The sequence below is a fragment of the Fukomys damarensis genome, unplaced genomic scaffold, assembly GCF_012274545.1.
Source record: "Fukomys damarensis isolate Sample0158 unplaced genomic scaffold, DMR_v1.0_HiC HiC_scaffold_13, whole genome shotgun sequence".
NCBI classification, from domain to species: domain Eukaryota; kingdom Metazoa; phylum Chordata; class Mammalia; order Rodentia; family Bathyergidae; genus Fukomys; species Fukomys damarensis.
The window spans coordinates 36,207,185-36,224,586 of NW_022900925.1; the positions used below are offsets into that span (position 1 = coordinate 36,207,185).

General features: G+C 41.6%; 1 protein-coding gene across 8 annotated transcripts in view; it reads left to right on the plus strand.

The window, feature by feature from the left end:
• The first annotated feature begins 6,647 nt into the window (after positions 1–6,647).
• Positions 6,648–17,402, plus strand: part of Cdk12 (cyclin dependent kinase 12) — a 71,639-nt gene continuing 60,884 nt past the window's right edge. For all 8 annotated transcript variants that reach the window (XM_010620049.2, XM_010620046.2, XM_010620047.2 and 5 more), the window contains exons 1-2: positions 6,648–7,741; positions 13,649–14,530. In XM_010620049.2, coding sequence (XP_010618351.1) covers positions 6,696–7,741; positions 13,649–14,530 — 1,928 coding nt within the window. In that variant the 5' untranslated portion in view covers positions 6,648–6,695. The remainder of the gene's footprint in view (positions 7,742–13,648; positions 14,531–17,402) is intronic.

Here is a 17,402-nt window from a genome sequence, read left to right on the forward strand (position 1 = left end):
TTAAAGTACAGAGAGCATTTATCCTAACAAGAAGTTTTGTTTGGTTTTATTTATCTATTTATTGGTACCAGGGATCAAACTCAGGACCTTGTGGTTTTGAGGCAGGTGGCAGCACCACTGAGCTAATCCCCATTCCATTTGGTCTTTTTTTTTTTTTTTTTTTTTTTTTTTTTTTTTTTTTTTTTTTTTTTGAGAAAGTGTCTCACTATGTAGCTGAGACTGCCCTGGAACTCACTATGTAGCCCAAGCTGGTCTCAAACTCACAGCCATCCTTCAGCATCAGCCTGAGTGTTGGGATTACAGGCGTGCCCTACAACACCCGGGTTGTTTTTATTGTCTCACTGTGTAGTTCAGGCTGGCCTTGAACTCACTGTAGCCCTGGCTGTCCTCAAACTCACAGTGATCCTCCTGTCTCAGCCTCCCAAGTGCTGGGATTACAGGCCTGTGCATCATGCCTAACTCCAAACAAGAATGTTCAATGATCATTCAAATCTTACACAAGTTGTAAACAAACAAGTTATACCCAAATTTTGTTTATCGGGCAGAATGAGAAATTATTTCTCACTGAAAAAAGCAGTTGAAAGGATGGCATTGAAAAATTGGTCCTACAGAAGGAAAGATCAAAGAGATTATAACTGAATAAGAAAAGTATTCCAGGAGTATAGAGAAGCCAGCTTCATATATGGCAAAATGGGGAATATTGAATAAGTTTTAAGTGACTGAACTTTGAGAACCCTCTTTAAACCCAAAATCTAGCTGAACTTGGTGGCCCACACCTGTATTTCCAGCACTCAGGAGGCTGAGGCAGAAGATCATCACGAGTTTGAGGCCAGCCTGGGCTCCATAGTGAGTTCAAGGCCAGCCTGCACTACATGTAGAGATGCTGTCTCAAAAAAGCAAAAGCAGGGCCAGGGATTTAGCTCAGTAGTTCGGTGGCCTGCCTTGCAAGTGCAAGGACCCAAGTTCAATCCCCAGTACCAAAAAAAAAAAAAAAAAAAAAAAAAAAAAGCAAAAGCAAAAAACTAACAAATCACATGAAGAGTATTGTGATTGTAGTTATATTTTTTCTGTGTACAACTAAATAGAAACTTTCTGACCTGTTTTGGAGGATTCTAGGGAAAATACTGCCATCGCTATTGCTAGGGTGTCATGGATGTTGTGCAAATAGTACAAGTGAAATGGTTCTTGAATTACTGAGTTGAATGTTTTTCTGAAGAGGGAAGCAATGCTCAGTTTACAAAAGCATTATTCCCACTAGTTATTGGTCAACACAAAGTTTAGAATAGGCTTTGCATTTTTAAAATTTGGACAAATTTAGTATGTTGTCTCACGCCTGTAATCCCAACCCTCTAGGAAACTGAGGCAGGAGAATAATGAGTTGAAGACCAGCCTGGGCAACTTAGTGAGGCCCTGTCTCAGAAAAGAAAGGCAGGGGAGCATGGAAGAAGGAAGAAAGGAAAGAAAGAAAAGAGAGACAGAGAAATTAGATGCAACCTGAGATTTTCTGGCATAGAATTTTATCCACCAGGAAAAAAGGTGTAGCGTAGTATAATAGACAACTGGTTTAAGGTTAAGAAGATAGCTGTCCCTGTTCTGTGATTTCCTCTACGTACTATAAATGTGGTAAACTCCCAACTCCTTGTCTCAGTTTCACCCTTTATTAAATGCAGGTAATAGTCATCCTAGCCAGATGTGGTGGCACATGCCTATAATGCCAGCACTTTGGGAGGCTAAGGCAGGAGGATGACCAGTTCAAACCCACCCTGGGCAACTTAGTGATCTGGCAAGACCTTCTCTCAAAATAGAAAATCATAAGAGACTGAATACACATCTGCCATTCAGCACCAGGAAGTACAGGCAGGAGGGGATCACTGGGAGTTTAGGCTGGAATACATAGTGAGTTCAAAACCAGCCTGAACTTCATAGTAAGACTTTGTCTCCATGGGGATTTAGCTCAGTGTGAAGGCCTGGGTTAAATCTCCAGCACCATGAGAAATAATAATACCCATCATGGGCCAAGGATTTAGCTCAGTGGCACCGCACCTGCCTCGCAAGCACAAGGTCAGGAGTTTGATCCTGGGTACCAAAATCGATCAATCAATCAATCAATTAATATAATAATAATACCCATCATGGCTACCTCACAAGTTTATTTGTTCAACTGATCTACTGACAGGTTTTAAAGAGTCATGTGGAAAATCGAAAAACATAATAGAAATTTAAGATACATCTTCAATGATTCAGACCCAAGAAAAGCTTCACTGAAATTTTAAACTGGGCATGGTGACCCACACCTGTACTTCCCAGTTACTTGGGAAGCTAAGGCAAGAGAATTCCTTGAGCCCAGGAATTCAAGGCCAGCTTCTACAACACAGCAAGACTTTGTCTCAAAAACAAAAAACAAAAATGCTTCATCTATTCATTAGTGGTCTGTAGTCTGTTTTAAGAAACAATACAAGAAGCCGGGTGTGGCGGGGCACGCACGCCTGTGATCCCAGCACTCAGGAGGCTGAGACAGGAGGATCGCTGTGAGTTCGAGACCAGCCTGGGCTACATAGCGAGTTCCAGGGCAGTCTCAACTACATAGGGAGACCCTGTCTCAAAAAACAAAAACAAAGAAACAGTACAAGATAATTAAAGTTTCTACTGCTGCTTTATCTCAATGACTAATTTTGTTCTTCCGGATTTATTCATTTTTTCAAAATAAAATTTATTTTATCTTGTTCATCCCCTCAACCCCCCATATACAAAAGCTTAGATTCCATTTTCTCCTTCATCATTCATTTTTATGTGGATACAAGATCTCACTATATTACCAAGATTGGCTTTGAAGTTGCAATCCTCCTGCTTTAACCTCCCTAGTAGCTAAGCCTATACTACAGGAATGTGCCTCCATCCCCAGCTCTTCCACACTATGACACATCATCCTGTTGGCTCTGCCATCTTGCTTTTCCATTTTACTGTGGAAGAACCCTGATCAAAATCTTGATCTCATTTAAGAGATGGGGATATGGGCCGGCGATTTAGCTCAGTGATGCCACCACCTGCCTCCTCACAAGCACAAGGTGCAGAGTTCGATTCCCCAGTATCAAAATATAAAAGAAAAAGTTTTTTAAAAAAAGAATAAAAGATGGGGGAAAATTAATGTGAATTTTGGTGAATTTAGACCAGTCCTTAAAGGAGGCTGTGAGTCCCTCCATCTAATGTGGACAATGTGTCTTGTGCCATTTAGTCATAGAAAACGTTGGTGAGAAACTACATCCAGGTCCTCCAACAGAAGCTGAAGGAGTTTTACACCTAGATTCCAGACCTTCATTCTACCCCTTTTACTTGCTTTTCCTTGATAGTATTCGTTTTACTTCCTTAGAAGAATTTAAAAGTGTCATGAGGACTGGGGTTGTGGCTCAGTGTTGGGCACTTGCCCAGCATGATCAAGGTCTTAGGTCCAACCCCCAACATGAAAAAAGAAAAAAAAAAAGAGCTTGAAAAAAAAACAACCCAGCTTGCATGAAAAATGGTCTTTTTATAGTGGGTGGAGGGCGGAAGATAGAACACAGCTGTAATCCCAGCGTTTGGGAGGCTGAGGTAGGATTGCTTTGAGTTCAAAGCTGGCTTGCGAACCAGGGATTCAGCTCAGTGGTGCCATGCCTGCCTCGCAAGTGCAAGGTCCTGAGTTTGACTCCCCCCGCCCAATAAAAGCCAGCCTGAATTGGGAAAAAAAAGGTCTTTAATTTACCACCAATATTTATGGATTCAAACATTTAGGTAAAATTGTTGGCACCCATGTGAGCAAAAACAAGGATATTTTCAGGAAGTAATTTGAGACTGGATCCTTCTACTTTCAGACTGTTTTCTTGTCTCTAGTTTATTAACTGATCTCATTTTTTCCTGTCTAAATTTTTTTTTTTTTTGAGACAGGTTCTCACTATGTACATGAGACTGCCCTAGAACTCACTATGTAGCCCAGGCAGCAATCCTCCTGCCTCAGCCTCCCTAGTACTGGGATTACAGGCATGTGCCACCATGCCCAGTTTGACTGCATAAATCTTTTTTTCTTTTTACTGCATAAATCCTATCCCTCTTCCTGGCCCTTATTCTTCCTGTCCTCCTCCAATGGGAATTGAACCCAGGACCTTTGCACTGATACATTCACAGCCCTTTGTTTTTTGTTTTTTGTTTGTTGTGAGACAAGATCTTGTTAAGTCATTAAATTGCCCAATCTGGGCTGGAAATTGAGATCCTCCTGTCTCAGCCTCCCAGAGTGCTTGGATTACAAGTGTGCACCACCAGGCCCAGGTTCTGTATCATTGCTATGGCAAATATTTTGTATCTTATGTTATGAATATACTGTTGCTATCCTACTTGAAAGCCTACTTAAATGGGTATTATTATAATACGGAGGAGAGCTTAGATCCTGGCACAAGTACTCTACCACTGAGCTACATCCCCAACCTTCACATATAAAAAAAATTTTTTGCAACAGGGTCTCACTATGTAGTTCAGGCTGGATTTGAACTCACTACCTGTAGCCCAGGCTGGCCTAGAATTCACTGCAATCCTCCTGCTTCAGCCTCCCAAGTGCTGGGATTACAGGCATGTAGCAGCTCCCTGACATGTAAATTTACTAGCAGGAATGAAAGAACTTGGAGTGGGCACAGGGCACACACCTGTAATCCTAGCACTGAGGAGAGGCTGAGCATTGTCAAGTTCAAGTCCCACCTTATCAAGACAATTTGCCAAGGTCCTGTCTCAAAATTTAAAAAATAAAATAAATAGGGCTGGGGTTGTAGTTAAGAGACAGTCCTTGGGTTCAATTCCCCAGTACTAAATAAGTAAATATTAAGCTTAGGCAGTGTCCTTTCCTGTGCCTTTGCTTTCTTATTACAGAAACCTGTTTCAGAGGTCTGTGAGGATGGAATGGGTTAGTTTTGTTTTTGTTTGTCTGTTTTCTTCAGCTGTTTTGGGGAAAGAGTTTCATTGTGCAGCCCAGACTGGCTTTGAAAGCACTCTGGAGCCCGGGCTGTTGGAGAACCTGTGATACTCTTGCTTCAAGGGCCTGGCAGTGTTAGGATTGCAGCCATCCACAGGGTTGGAATGGATTAATTTGTGCGAAGGACTTTTGAAAAGTAAAGAATGAGAGGCTAGATGTAAGATAGTATTTTTTTTTCTTGTTAGTAATTATAATCTTTTATGTGAAGATAAAAGCCTAAATTACCCATTAAAAGCCATGGGACCTTCTCAAGCCGGGTGTGGTTGGGCACGCCTGTAATCCCAGCACTCCGGAGGCTGAGGCAGGAGGTTTGCTGTGAGTTCGAGACCAACCCGGGCTACATAGTGAGTTCCAGGTCAGTGTAAAAAAAAAAAAAAAAAAAAAAAAAAAAAGCCATGGGACCATTTCCAAGGGAAAGGTGCTCTCATGTTCTTAGATCTGGAGTGAGAGAGGTAGGGACTCACAGTGGAAGTGCTCATGCTGTAGTACCAGCCTGAGTTTAAATCTCAGTTGACCTACTAGCTAGAGTATACTGCTACCCTAAATTGTTCATCTCTGCGACTGGGATTCCTTATCTGTAAAATAGGCGTGAGGCTGTAGTGTCCTGTTAGCTATGATTAGACATAACGTATGCAATAAATATGCCTTGCAGGGAGTCTACACCCTAAAAACGGGGAGCATTGTTTAGATACTGAGGGGCCTTGCTTAGGTCGCAAAGTCTCTACATTCAATTCATACTTTGCCCTGTTAAAAAAAATCCTTGGCCTACTAGTTAAAGCTTTCATATATGAAGTACACTAAAATGTGTTTGCACTGGAACCTGGGACCTAGGAATATTTGTTCAGTCATTTCAATAAGGTTTAGGGTCATGAAACTTTTTTTTTTTTAATCTTGGCCAGCTCCGTTTCAATAGGGCTTTCCTCAACTGGGGAAAAACAGAAATATTATCGCGAGATTTTGGCGGAGCGCGTGTCTCGCGACTATCTTGTTCTCGCGTTGTTTGAACCAATAGAAGGGAGAGGGGAAAGGGGAGCTCAAATATCGCGATAGTTAGAGTCTCGCGATCTTTTCAGCGCTTGCCCCTCCCCCTCTAAGTGCCGTTTCGGTTTAATCTAGTGTGTGACTGAGTGTGTGAGGGAGCGAGTGTGTGTGTGAGGTATTGAGGTGAGGCCGAGGCTAGAAAAAGGGGCTCCCTCGGGAGCGAGGGACAAAGGGGGCGTGAGTCACCTAGGCCGCGGGCCCCCGACGACAGGAAGCTGCCCTGAACTGGGCCGCCGGGAAGGGGAAGGGCCCTCGCAGTGCTCACAGGGCCCCAGAGCCGGAGTCGGCCCCGCAGCCCAGGGCCGCCGGCTTTCTACTTCGAGTTCCAGGCAGCCCGGCCTGAGGAGTGGCTCTGCAGGGCGTGGGGAAGGACGTGGTCGCGCAACTCCGCCGTGAGGAACTCTGTGGCTCTTCCTGCGGCGCCGGGGAACTTTTTCCCCCGTCTTCGGGCCGGGGCGAAGGTAATGCCCAATTCCGAGAGACATGGGGGCAAGAAGGACGCGAGTGGAGGAGCTTCTGGAACTTCGCAGCCGTCGTCGGGAGGTGGCAGCTCCAACAGCAGAGAGCGTCACCGCTTGGTGTCGAAGCACAAGCGGCACAAGTCCAAGCACTTCCTGCGGCGCCGGGGAACTTTTTCCCCCGTCTTCGGGCCGGGGCGAAGGTAATGCCCAATTCCGAGAGACATGGGGGCAAGAAGGACGCGAGTGGAGGAGCTTCTGGAACTTCGCAGCCGTCGTCGGGAGGTGGCAGCTCCAACAGCAGAGAGCGTCACCGCTTGGTGTCGAAGCACAAGCGGCACAAGTCCAAGCACTCCAAAGACATGGGGTTGGTGACCCCAGAAGCGGCATCCTTGGGCACGGTTATCAAACCTTTGGTGGAGTACGATGACATCAGCTCCGACTCAGACACCTTCTCCGACGACATGGCCTTCAAATTAGACAGGAGGGAGAACGATGAACGTCGTGGAACCGATCGGAGTGACCGCCTGCACAAACATCGTCACCACCAGCACAGACGGTCCCGGGACTTGCTAAAAACCAAACAGACCGAGAAAGAAAAGAACCAGGAAGTCTCCGGGAAGTTGGCAACGGTGAAAGAACGAACGTCAGGAAGTTCCAAGCGTTCACATGAGGAGAATGATGACTATGGGAAGGCACAGCTGTCCAAAAGCAGCAGCAAGGAGTCGAGGTCGTCCAAACTCCATAAGGAGAAGACTCGGAAAGAACGCGAGCTGAAGTCTGGACACAAGGACCGGGGTAAAAGTCATCGGAAAAGAGAAACCCCCAAAAGTTACAAAACCGTGGACAGCCCAAAACGGAGATCCAGGAGTCCCCACAGGAAATGGTCCGACAGCTCCAAGCAAGATGACAGCCCGTCAGGCGCTTCCTATGGCCAAGATTATGACCTTAGTCCCCCAAGATCGCACACCTCTAGCAATTATGACTCCTACAAGAAGAGTCCTGGAAGCACCTCCAGAAGGCAGTCGATCAGCCCACCTTACAAGGAGCCCTCCGCCTACCAGTCCAGCGTCCGGTCGCCCAGCCCCTACAGTAGACGGCAGCGGTCTGTGAGTCCTTATAGTCGGAGACGGTCGTCCAGCTATGAAAGGAGCGGCTCTTACAGCGGGAGGTCACCCAGTCCTTATGGTCGAAGGCGGTCCAGCAGCCCGTTCCTGAGCAAGCGGTCTCTGAGTCGGAGCCCACTCCCCAGGTAAGCTTGTCCACCTCGTTGGGTGGGTTGTGAGGGACTGGCAGTTGCGATGACACTTTGTTTAAGTCACCAGGGTTGATCATTGTGTAGGACCCTTGGCTGCTGTTGGTATGCACGTAGGTGAATCTGGTCTTTCCTTAACCCAGAATTTGAGAAGTAAGAATTTCATTTGCCTCCACCCGCTAAAGGTAGGTACCTCCCGTTTTCAGAAAAGGGAGCTTTGGTTGTAAACTGCTGTGTGAGAATAAAACATGCTTCTGTCTAGTCGTTGCGTGGTGTTGCTGTAGTTACCATAGCTCCTCTAGCAATTCATGTTGCTTCAGCTTAAATTTTTACAAATAACCTAGGTATGAGTACTTAACTTTATTGGATCTAATTGGAGATTTGAGAAATTCCTAGTTTTCATTTGTAGTATCTTGAGGACCATTGTTATCCTACCATTTATGCTGTCTGCTGAGTGCCCACAGCTATAAGTTTATTCATTGCCTAATTTACTCTCTTAAAACTTAAAAAAGGGTCCTATCTTCTTGTAGACATTTTAGTGGAAACCCAACATACCAGGCAGCCTTTTTTTTTTTCTCCTGGGTACCAGGGACTGAACTCAGGTCAGGACCTTGCACTTGAGAGGTAGGCACTTCTACAGTGAGCTAATCTCTAACCCTTGTAGTCTTACTTTTGACAATACAGTCTAGAAGAAGTGGGTTCCAAGGACAATTTGGTTTTCTGTACAGCATCTCCATTGACTTACCTTGGGAGCACTTGCTTTACTGTGAAATTTTTGCGAGTTTGAAATTTCACCATTGGAAAACTGTGTTCTCATTCCTAGGAAATGAAGAACTGCGCCTTCTTTTAGACTCACTTCTTTTCACAAAAGCAGAGCTTGAACTTTAGTTACACATGAGTGGAATTCTAGTGTTACTTTGTGACTTTCGCAGATGATTTAATTTCTTCATGCTTAAGTTTCTTCATGTGTGAAATGGGAATAACTACCTACTACTAGGATTGTTGGGAGCATTAAATTAGTAAATATGAAGTGCATAGCATAGTATTTTGTATGTAGTACTGCTCAGTAAATTCTGCAACGTTGAACACTTTTTGAAACTTCAAAAAAAATGAAATGATGTTCATTTGAAGAAATCCATCCATGTGTTTTATATGTCGGTATACTTTTTGCTGACTTAAAATTATAAGTCTTCAAAAATTAGCATAGGGCCGGGGATTTAGCTCAGTGGTTCTGCCGCCTGCCTCGCAAGCACAAGGACCAGTTTGATCCCGGTACCAAAACAAAACAAAACAAAACAAAAACTAGCATAAATTTGTTGAACTGCAAAGCTCCTGTCAAGGGCTGAGTATGTATTTGAAACCTAGATTCTACAATTAATATTGTCATATCTATTGCTCTCTCCATGAGTTTGTCTCAGTTTATCTCAAATTTTACTTCCAGTAATCAGTGTATTTTAAATATTTTAGCATGTATACTATTTCCTAGTGTCCAATTTTTTTTGGAGGGCTGAAGGGTAAAATTATATATAGTGAAATTCATAAGCTGTAAGTGTATCTTTTGTAAAATTGTATTTTATTATTATTATTTTTAAAGACAAGGTAATTCAGTCTGGCTTTGAACTCACTGTGTACCCGGGGTAGCCTTGAGCACCCAGCAATCCTCATGCCACAGCCCCTGGGATTACAGGCCTGTACTACCATGCCCAGCAAAATTACATAGTTTTTAAAGGAAGCCTAAGAACTATTCTCAAAATATTGTTGAGAGAGTATTTCCATTAAGGCATTTCAAAGACTTTTTACTGTCAGAGCTTAGTAGTAGAGAGGGCAAAAACCACTGAAGCAAGTATCAGTTAAGAACTGTGTTTTGGCAGTAATTCCTTTTGAATCCTTGGAGGAAAATAGCATACCTGAAGTTCTCTTATGTGGGTTGAGGAACCACTACTTCCTTTCTTTCTTTTTTCTTTTTTTTTTTTTTTTTTTTTTTTTTTCTTCATTTTTTTGAGACAGGGTCTCACTATGTAGTTGAGACTGACCTGGAACTCACTGTGTAGCCCAGACTGGTCTCAAACTCACAGCAGTCATCCAGCCTCAGCCTCCCAAGTGCTGGGATTACAGGTGTGTGCCTTGGGATTACAGGCGTGTGCCACCACGCCCAGCCAATGGAACCACTACTTTCTAATTGAAACCAGTGCAACAGTAGCAAAAGTAAATCTAGAAATAATTGGAGATGGAAATATGAACGTTACATAAATTCCCAGAGATATATGAACATTTTTATTTGCTTATATAGAGTACTATGTGATTATATGTGTACATTACATATTTTTCCTTGTTCATTGAAATTCTTGACAGTAAGTACAAGCATTTTGTAGTTAGAGAAACATAAAGATCCCATCTATAGTATTCTTTTTTGTCCTTTAGAGAACAGTGAAACAAATAGTATCATTTTGAAAGACTGGAACTGGGTACAGTGGCAAACCCCTGTAATCCTAACATTCTGGAGGCTGAGGCAGGAGGTTTTCCACAAGTTTGAGGCCAGCCTGAACTACATAGCATGACCCTGTCTCAAAAACTAAAATAAATAAAAATAAAAGACTGTAGCCAGGTGTGGGGGTGAATGCCTGTAATCCCAGCACTTGGGAGGCTGAGGCAGGAGGATCTCTGTGAGTTTGAGACTAGCCTGAGCTACATAGTGAGTTCCAGGTCATTCTCAACTATATAGTGAGACCCTGTCTCAAAAAACCCCAAAAATAAAGTAAAATAAAAGACTTTGGCACAAAATGCAGTGTCTGTATATGCCAAATTAGCAAGCAATGATTAATAGTAGTAATTTCAGCCGGGGCTTTAGCTCAGTGGTTCGGTGGCCTGCCTTGCAAGCGCTAGGACCCGAGTTCAATCCCTCCCCGAGAAAAAAAAAAAAAAAAAAAAAAAAAAGTAGCAATTTCATTCCAACTGGGTGGTACCTTACAGTTCAGGGGAGAAATTGCATATTTTAGTAGACACATTACTATTGCGGCCTGTATTTATGTATTTCTTGTCTACTCCCTCTTTTTTGAGTGGATCTCAGCTATAGCATTTGTATTGCTAAAAATACCACAAGTAGATGACCACCCAAATGTCCTATTTACAGTAAGCTTCTGTTTAAACACAAAGGGTTTGTAACAGAGATCCTTTAGAAGATTCGGTCACGCTAATAGACGAAAGAAACTATTTGGTAGTGCATGGTAGCTATTAGCATTACTTAGTGTTTAGGATTTGGGGCATTTCCTCTGGGATAGAGATGTTTCATTTCAGCTATAATTTAAGCAGAGAATAATTTCAGCCAAATATTTATGAGATGTATTAGTTTTCTTAGGGGTGAGTAGATATTTGGTAAATCTATAACTATTTTCATTATCTTACATTGTCATGTTTATGCATTTGTTGTTTTTCAATACTATTCCAAAAATAATTTTATATGTCTAATTTTTGGAATAAATTTCCCCAAACAGTGTAGTATGGCCACCACATGAGTTGTTTCCCTTACCACATATATGCTGATGGAGTATTTTTGTTTGGTTGGGTTGTTGATGTTTGGGGTTTTTGTTTTATGTTTTGGTACCCTGAGATCAAACTGAGGACCTGGGCTTGCAAGGCAGGCATGGTGCCACTGAGCTAAATCCCCGGCCCTGTTACCGTTTTTGAAATAAAGTCTCACTATGTAGTTTAGGCCGTCCTTGACTTCACTAGCCAGACTTACTTTTTGAACTCCCAGGGATCTTCCTGCCTCAGCCTCCCAAGTACTAGAATTACAAGCTTGTGCCACCAGGCCTGGCTTTATGCTTTTTGTTTTTGAAATATTTTGATTCTTGTCAGTCGTAATGATCAAAGTTACAGGGAGATTATGATAAATTGGAATGTAAACAATTTGTTTTACAGTAATTGGCAAATTATGCTTTATACAGTCATCTTTTTTTTTGTCAAAGTTTTGGGCTTCTTTGTTTTTGGGTTTTACCTCACTTGAGGCTTAAGGAAAGTGTTCATCAAATGTAAAAGGAATTAAAAGAGACGGGGTTTTAAGTTAGAATAATCTGCCCCATATATTTCCAGATTTTATTTCCAAGTCATCCTTTAGGAAGAAAATTAATTGGACATACAATAATACTTGCTTATGAGTTCCTAAAAAGTTAATGGAAAGTCTTTTTATATTAAAAGGAACAGGAACTATCATATTTTGAAAACTTCTAATAATTCCGGTAATACATTTTCTTATTTGCATTCTTTTAGATATTTTTATATACCAGGGATTTGTCTATCATGGCACAACTTTTTATAAATTAAGACTACAAGGAGCAACATTTTTCTAGGATCTACCTGTTAAATAGCTTGCTACTTTAAAAAGTTAGGGCTTGGTAAAACATGCTAGTTACCTTTAACTTCCTAACTGATAACCTACCTTTACTATAGAGTATGTCTTTTTTTATCATCTTCTTACTGTATCAAAGATTAAAGCCAACATTCTGAAATTAAAGATTGTGAATGTGGCTATTTTCCAACATGGGAAAGAATATTGATCCATTGTCTTTCAATTAAATAAGTAGTATATAATTTTGAGTGTATATGATTAAAATGTGTTTTAATCTCTCCCCCACCTCATATCTCTCATCTCTCATCTTTGAGGATTTAACCCAGGGTATAGGGCATCCTAAGCAAGCACTCTGCCACTCAGCTATATCTCCAGTTCGTTTATGTATTTATTTATTTATTTATTTTGATACCAGGAATCAAACTCAGGTCCTTGTGTTTCCAAGGCAGGCAGCAGAACCACTGAGCTAAATCCCTGGCCCCATGTTGTTCTTTTAATTTTTAATTTTTAATTTATTTTGAGATAGAGTCTTGCTAAGCTGTCCAGCTTGCCTTATCCTCCTGAGTACCCAGGATTATAGGCATGTAGGACCAGCCATTCATTAGCATTAGTGAACTGATACCAGTACATAATTTTTGTTTGTTTGTTTTTTTGTTTTTTGTTTTTGGTGCTAGGGATCAACTGGGGACCTTGAGCTTGCGAGGCAAGTGATGGAACCAATGAGCTAAATCCCCAGCCCCCAATACATAATTATTAACTAAAGGCCAATGATTTGTCCAGTTACTTAGTCTTTACCTATTTTCTATTCAAGAATCCTGTCCATTATATTTAGCCAGGCTTCCTTAGGCCCCTTTGTTTTGGGGGGTTTTGTTTTGGTACTGAGGATTGAACCCAGGGCCTTCACACTGAATTACCCCACAAACCCTTTTATTTTATTTTATTTTATTATTAATTTATTTTAGAGAGAGGCTCTTGCTCTCTAGTTCAAACTGGCCTTGAACTTACTTTGTAGCCCAGGCTGGCCTCAAACTAGCATCAGCCCTCTTTCTCCAGCCTCTCACATGTTGGGATTACAGGCAGGCACCACCAAACCTGGCTCCTTTTATTTTATCTTTAATTTTAATTTTATTTATTTATTTATTTATAAATTTTATGTTTTTCTAAACAAGGTCTCACTATGTTAGTGAGGTAAGGCTGGTCTTGAACTCACTACGTAGCCCAGGCTGGCCTCGAATCACAGCAGTCGTGCCTCAGCCTCCCTAGTGCTGGTGTTCAGGTGTACATCTCCACACCTGGCTTAGTTTTAATTTTTGAGACAGGATCTCCTAAGTTACTAAGTTGGCCAGACTGGGTTTGAACTTGTAGATCTTCTTGCCCCAGCCTCCCAGAGTGCCAGGTGGGATTACAGGTATGCACCACCATGCCCAGTTAATCTATTTTTAGATAAATTACTCAAAATGGGTTTAAAGTTACAGTGTTCTATAAGTTGTTAACTGATCTATTTTCCTCCATATGTTGTAGTAGTCTGTCCATTTTAAACTTTCTGTTTTTTCCACTAGGAAATCCATGAAGTCCAGAAGCAGAAGTCCTGCATATTCAAGACACTCATCTTCCCATAGTAAAAAGAAGAGATCCGGGTCACGCAGTCGTCATTCCAGTATCTCACCTGTCAGGCTTCCATTGAATTCCAGCCTGGGAGCTGAACTCAGTAGAAAAAAGAAGGAAAGAGCTGCTGCTGCAGCAGCAGCAAAAATGGATGGAAAGGAGTCCAAGGGTTCACCTATATTTTTGCCTAAAAAAGAGAATAGTTCAGTGGAGGCTAAGGATTCAGTCTTGGAGTCTAAAAAGTTACCCAGAAGTGTAAAATTGGAAAAATGTGCCCCAGATACTGAACTGCTGAATGTAACACATCCAAACACAGAGGTAAAAAATTCTTTAGATACAGGGAAAGTAAAGTTGGATGAGAACTCTGAGAAGCACCCTATTATGAAAGATTTAAAAGTACAGGGAACAAAAGACTCTAAGCCTATAACACCGAAGGAGGAGATTGTTACTCCAAAGGAGCCAGAGGTAGCAGAAAAGGAGACCCTTCCACCTCTCCCCACAGTTATTTCCCCACCCCCTTTACCAACTACCACCCCTCCCCCTCAGACACCCCCATTACCGCCTTTGCCTCCGCTACCAGCTGTTCCACAGCAACCACCTCTGCCTCCTCCCCAGCCAACATTCAGTCAGGTTCCTACTCCCAGTACTTCAACTTTGCCCCCTTCTACTCACCCAAGGACATCTACTCTATCCTCTCAGGCAAATTCTCAGCCCCCTGTACATATTTCTGTGAAGACTCAAGTGTCTGTAACAGCTGCTATTCCACACCTGAAAACTTCAACATTGCCTCCTCTGCCTTTCCCACCCTTGTTACTTGGAGATGATGACATAGATAGGTAAGTCTCATAGTTGACTGGAAGAAATTAACGATCTTGACATAAGTATATTTCTGTTTTTAAACTTGGTCAAACTACTTATGTATGACTATTCAGAATGCTCTTATGAATAGGAAATACTTTTGATGTTGGTGTTTGCTTTTAAGTGTAAAAGTCCATGTTCATGACATTATTAGGAAGAAAGAATTAGAATTTGAGGCTTGGAAAACCCACTTTATTGTGTTTATTGATAAAGCTAGCTTTAATTTTTTAACTATTTTGTCCGTAATTATTTATTTATTCTTTGAAACAGTCTTGCTGTGTAATTCAGGCTGGTCTTGAATTTGTAACAGTCTTATTGCCTCAGCCTTCGAAGTGCTGGGTTTACAGGGATGGTGAACCAGGTCTGGCTACGTTTTAATTTTGTGTTTTTTGAGACAGTCTTGCTGTGTAGCTCAGGCTAGGCTTGAACTCACTATGTAGTCTAGGCTGGCCTCTAACTCAAGGGAATCCTCCTGGCTCAGCCTCCCAAGTGCTGAGGTGTGTTTTTATTTTTTTAATTAAATATTATAGAAAAATTAATAGAATAATATAATTAACATTTCTGTATACTGTACTTCATTAGGTTCTCCGTTACTAACCTTGGTAGAGGAGGGGAGATTGAGATAGGGTCTCCCTGTATAGTCCAGGCTGGCCTTGAATTTGAAATTCTCTTGTCTCACCCTCCCAAGAGCTGAGAATATAGGTTTGCACCATGTTTGTTTGTTTTGTTTTTGTTTTTGGTATGGAGATTGAACTGGGACCTTGCACTTGCGAGCCAGGCAGCACCAGTGAGCTAAATCTCCAGCCTTATACCAGATTTGACTAACATTTTGCTATGTGTGTACTTTGGGTTTGTTTGTTGTTTTTGTGGTACTGGGCATTTAACCCATAATTTTGAGCATGCTAAACAATCAACTCTACCTCTTAGCTATATCCCTAGCTCTTTTACTTATTTTATTTGTAGTACTGAGGATTAAACTCAGAACCTTGCACATTCTAAACAAGTACTCTACCTCTTAGCCCTCCCAGCCCTTTTATTTTAAGACAAGATCTCCTTAAATTGTCCAGTCTGGCATAGAATTCATAGCCTCCCAAGTAGCCAGCACTATAGGCGGGCCCAGTCCCACCTTTGTTTTCAATGCAACTATGGTAATGCTTCTAATATTTAACATGTCTTTCCTACATAATCACAATGTCTTCACCACCCTGAAAACCTTAATATTGACTTAATAGCATAATATTAATAGTTGTAGCAATAACATAATGATAATAATATTTAAGTAGCCACAGCAGTCTCTAAAATATTTTGTCCTTTTTTAAATGAGGTCTCTCACTGTGTTGCCTGACTGGCCCTGACACCTTTGTTTATACCTTCCAGGTAGCTGGGAAGCATCTGCCTGGCTTTCCAGAGTATTGGTTCATTTGGCAGTATTGGTGATTGAACCCAGGGCCTTTGCACTGAACTATATCCCATCCCTTTATTTATTTTTTATTTTGAGGCAGCATCTTCCTAAATTTCTAAATTGTCCAGGCAGAGTTTGAAATTACAATCCTGCCTCAACCTCCAAGGATACTGGATTATAGGCGTGTACCACAGAGCCTGGATCCAAAGTGTCTTTTATAGCTACGTTGTTTGTTGGTGTTTGTTTCAGAGAGTTCAAACGAGATTGGTGTTTTGTTTTGTGTTTTTGAGACAGTCTTGCTACATAGTTCAGGCTTGCATACCCCAGGCAGGCCTTGAACTTGTGGCAATCCTCCTGTCTCAGCCTCCCAAGCACTGTGACTACAGGTGTACATCACCACACCAGGTTTCAAACTAGATTTTGAAAAGGGTTTTTGTTTGTTTGGTTGGTTTTTTGAGACAGGGTCTCACTATGTAGCTGAGACTGACCTGGAACTCACTAAGTAGTCCAGGCTGGTCTCAGACTCGCAGTGATTCTCCTGCCTCAGCCTCCCGAGTGCTGGGATTACAGGCATGCACCACCATGCCTGGCTTTGAAAGGGGATTTTTAAAAAATTTTAATTACCAGGCTGGATGTGGTGGTGCATTGTAGTCCCAATACTTGAGAGGCTGAGGCACATGGATTGCCCGGAGCTCAAGGTCATCTTGGGCTAGTAGTGAATTCAAGGCCAGCCTGAACTGCATGGTGAGACCTTGTCTCAAAAAATAAAGTTTAAAATTTTTAATAATAAGAAAACACTTTTACTAATCCTATAAAAAGAAAAAGAACAATATATAGGATATTTGCTAGTAAGAAAATAATTCACAATGAGAAGGTGGGAAAAGCTTTAATTTTAATGAGTCCTTTGAATTTTGAGAATGGAAATGTTTATGAATCATGAATCTGATTTTATGAAGGCAAGAATAAAAATATATTTATTTTATTTATTGGTTTAGGTAGTCAAGACCACCAAACATGGGTTAGCAATAACATGTCATGGCAGTGTTGGTATTACTGTTTTTTCTGTTGAGATCCTGACCTTCTATTTTATGAAAGATAAGTTGCATTTGCTGCAACAAACTTTTTGTTAGAAGCATAAAATAAGTGTCACTGATCTTGCAGTCCCACCCAACTCTTAAAACTGGAACTTTGTACATGACATCAGTAATTTGAATGATGGCTCATTTTAACTCTGAGGTTTGTGTTTTTGTAAAAGGTACAGGTGCAGTAAATGGAAGGAAAGAGGTGTGTGTTTGCTTGTGGTGCTGGGATTGAACACAAGGCCTGGTGCAAACGATGCACTCTTTATTGTTGAGCTACACCCCCACCCCCACCCTTGTTTAGTTTTAGATGGAACCCAAGGATGCCATACCACTGAGCTACATCTCCAGCCCTTTTTTTTTTTTTTT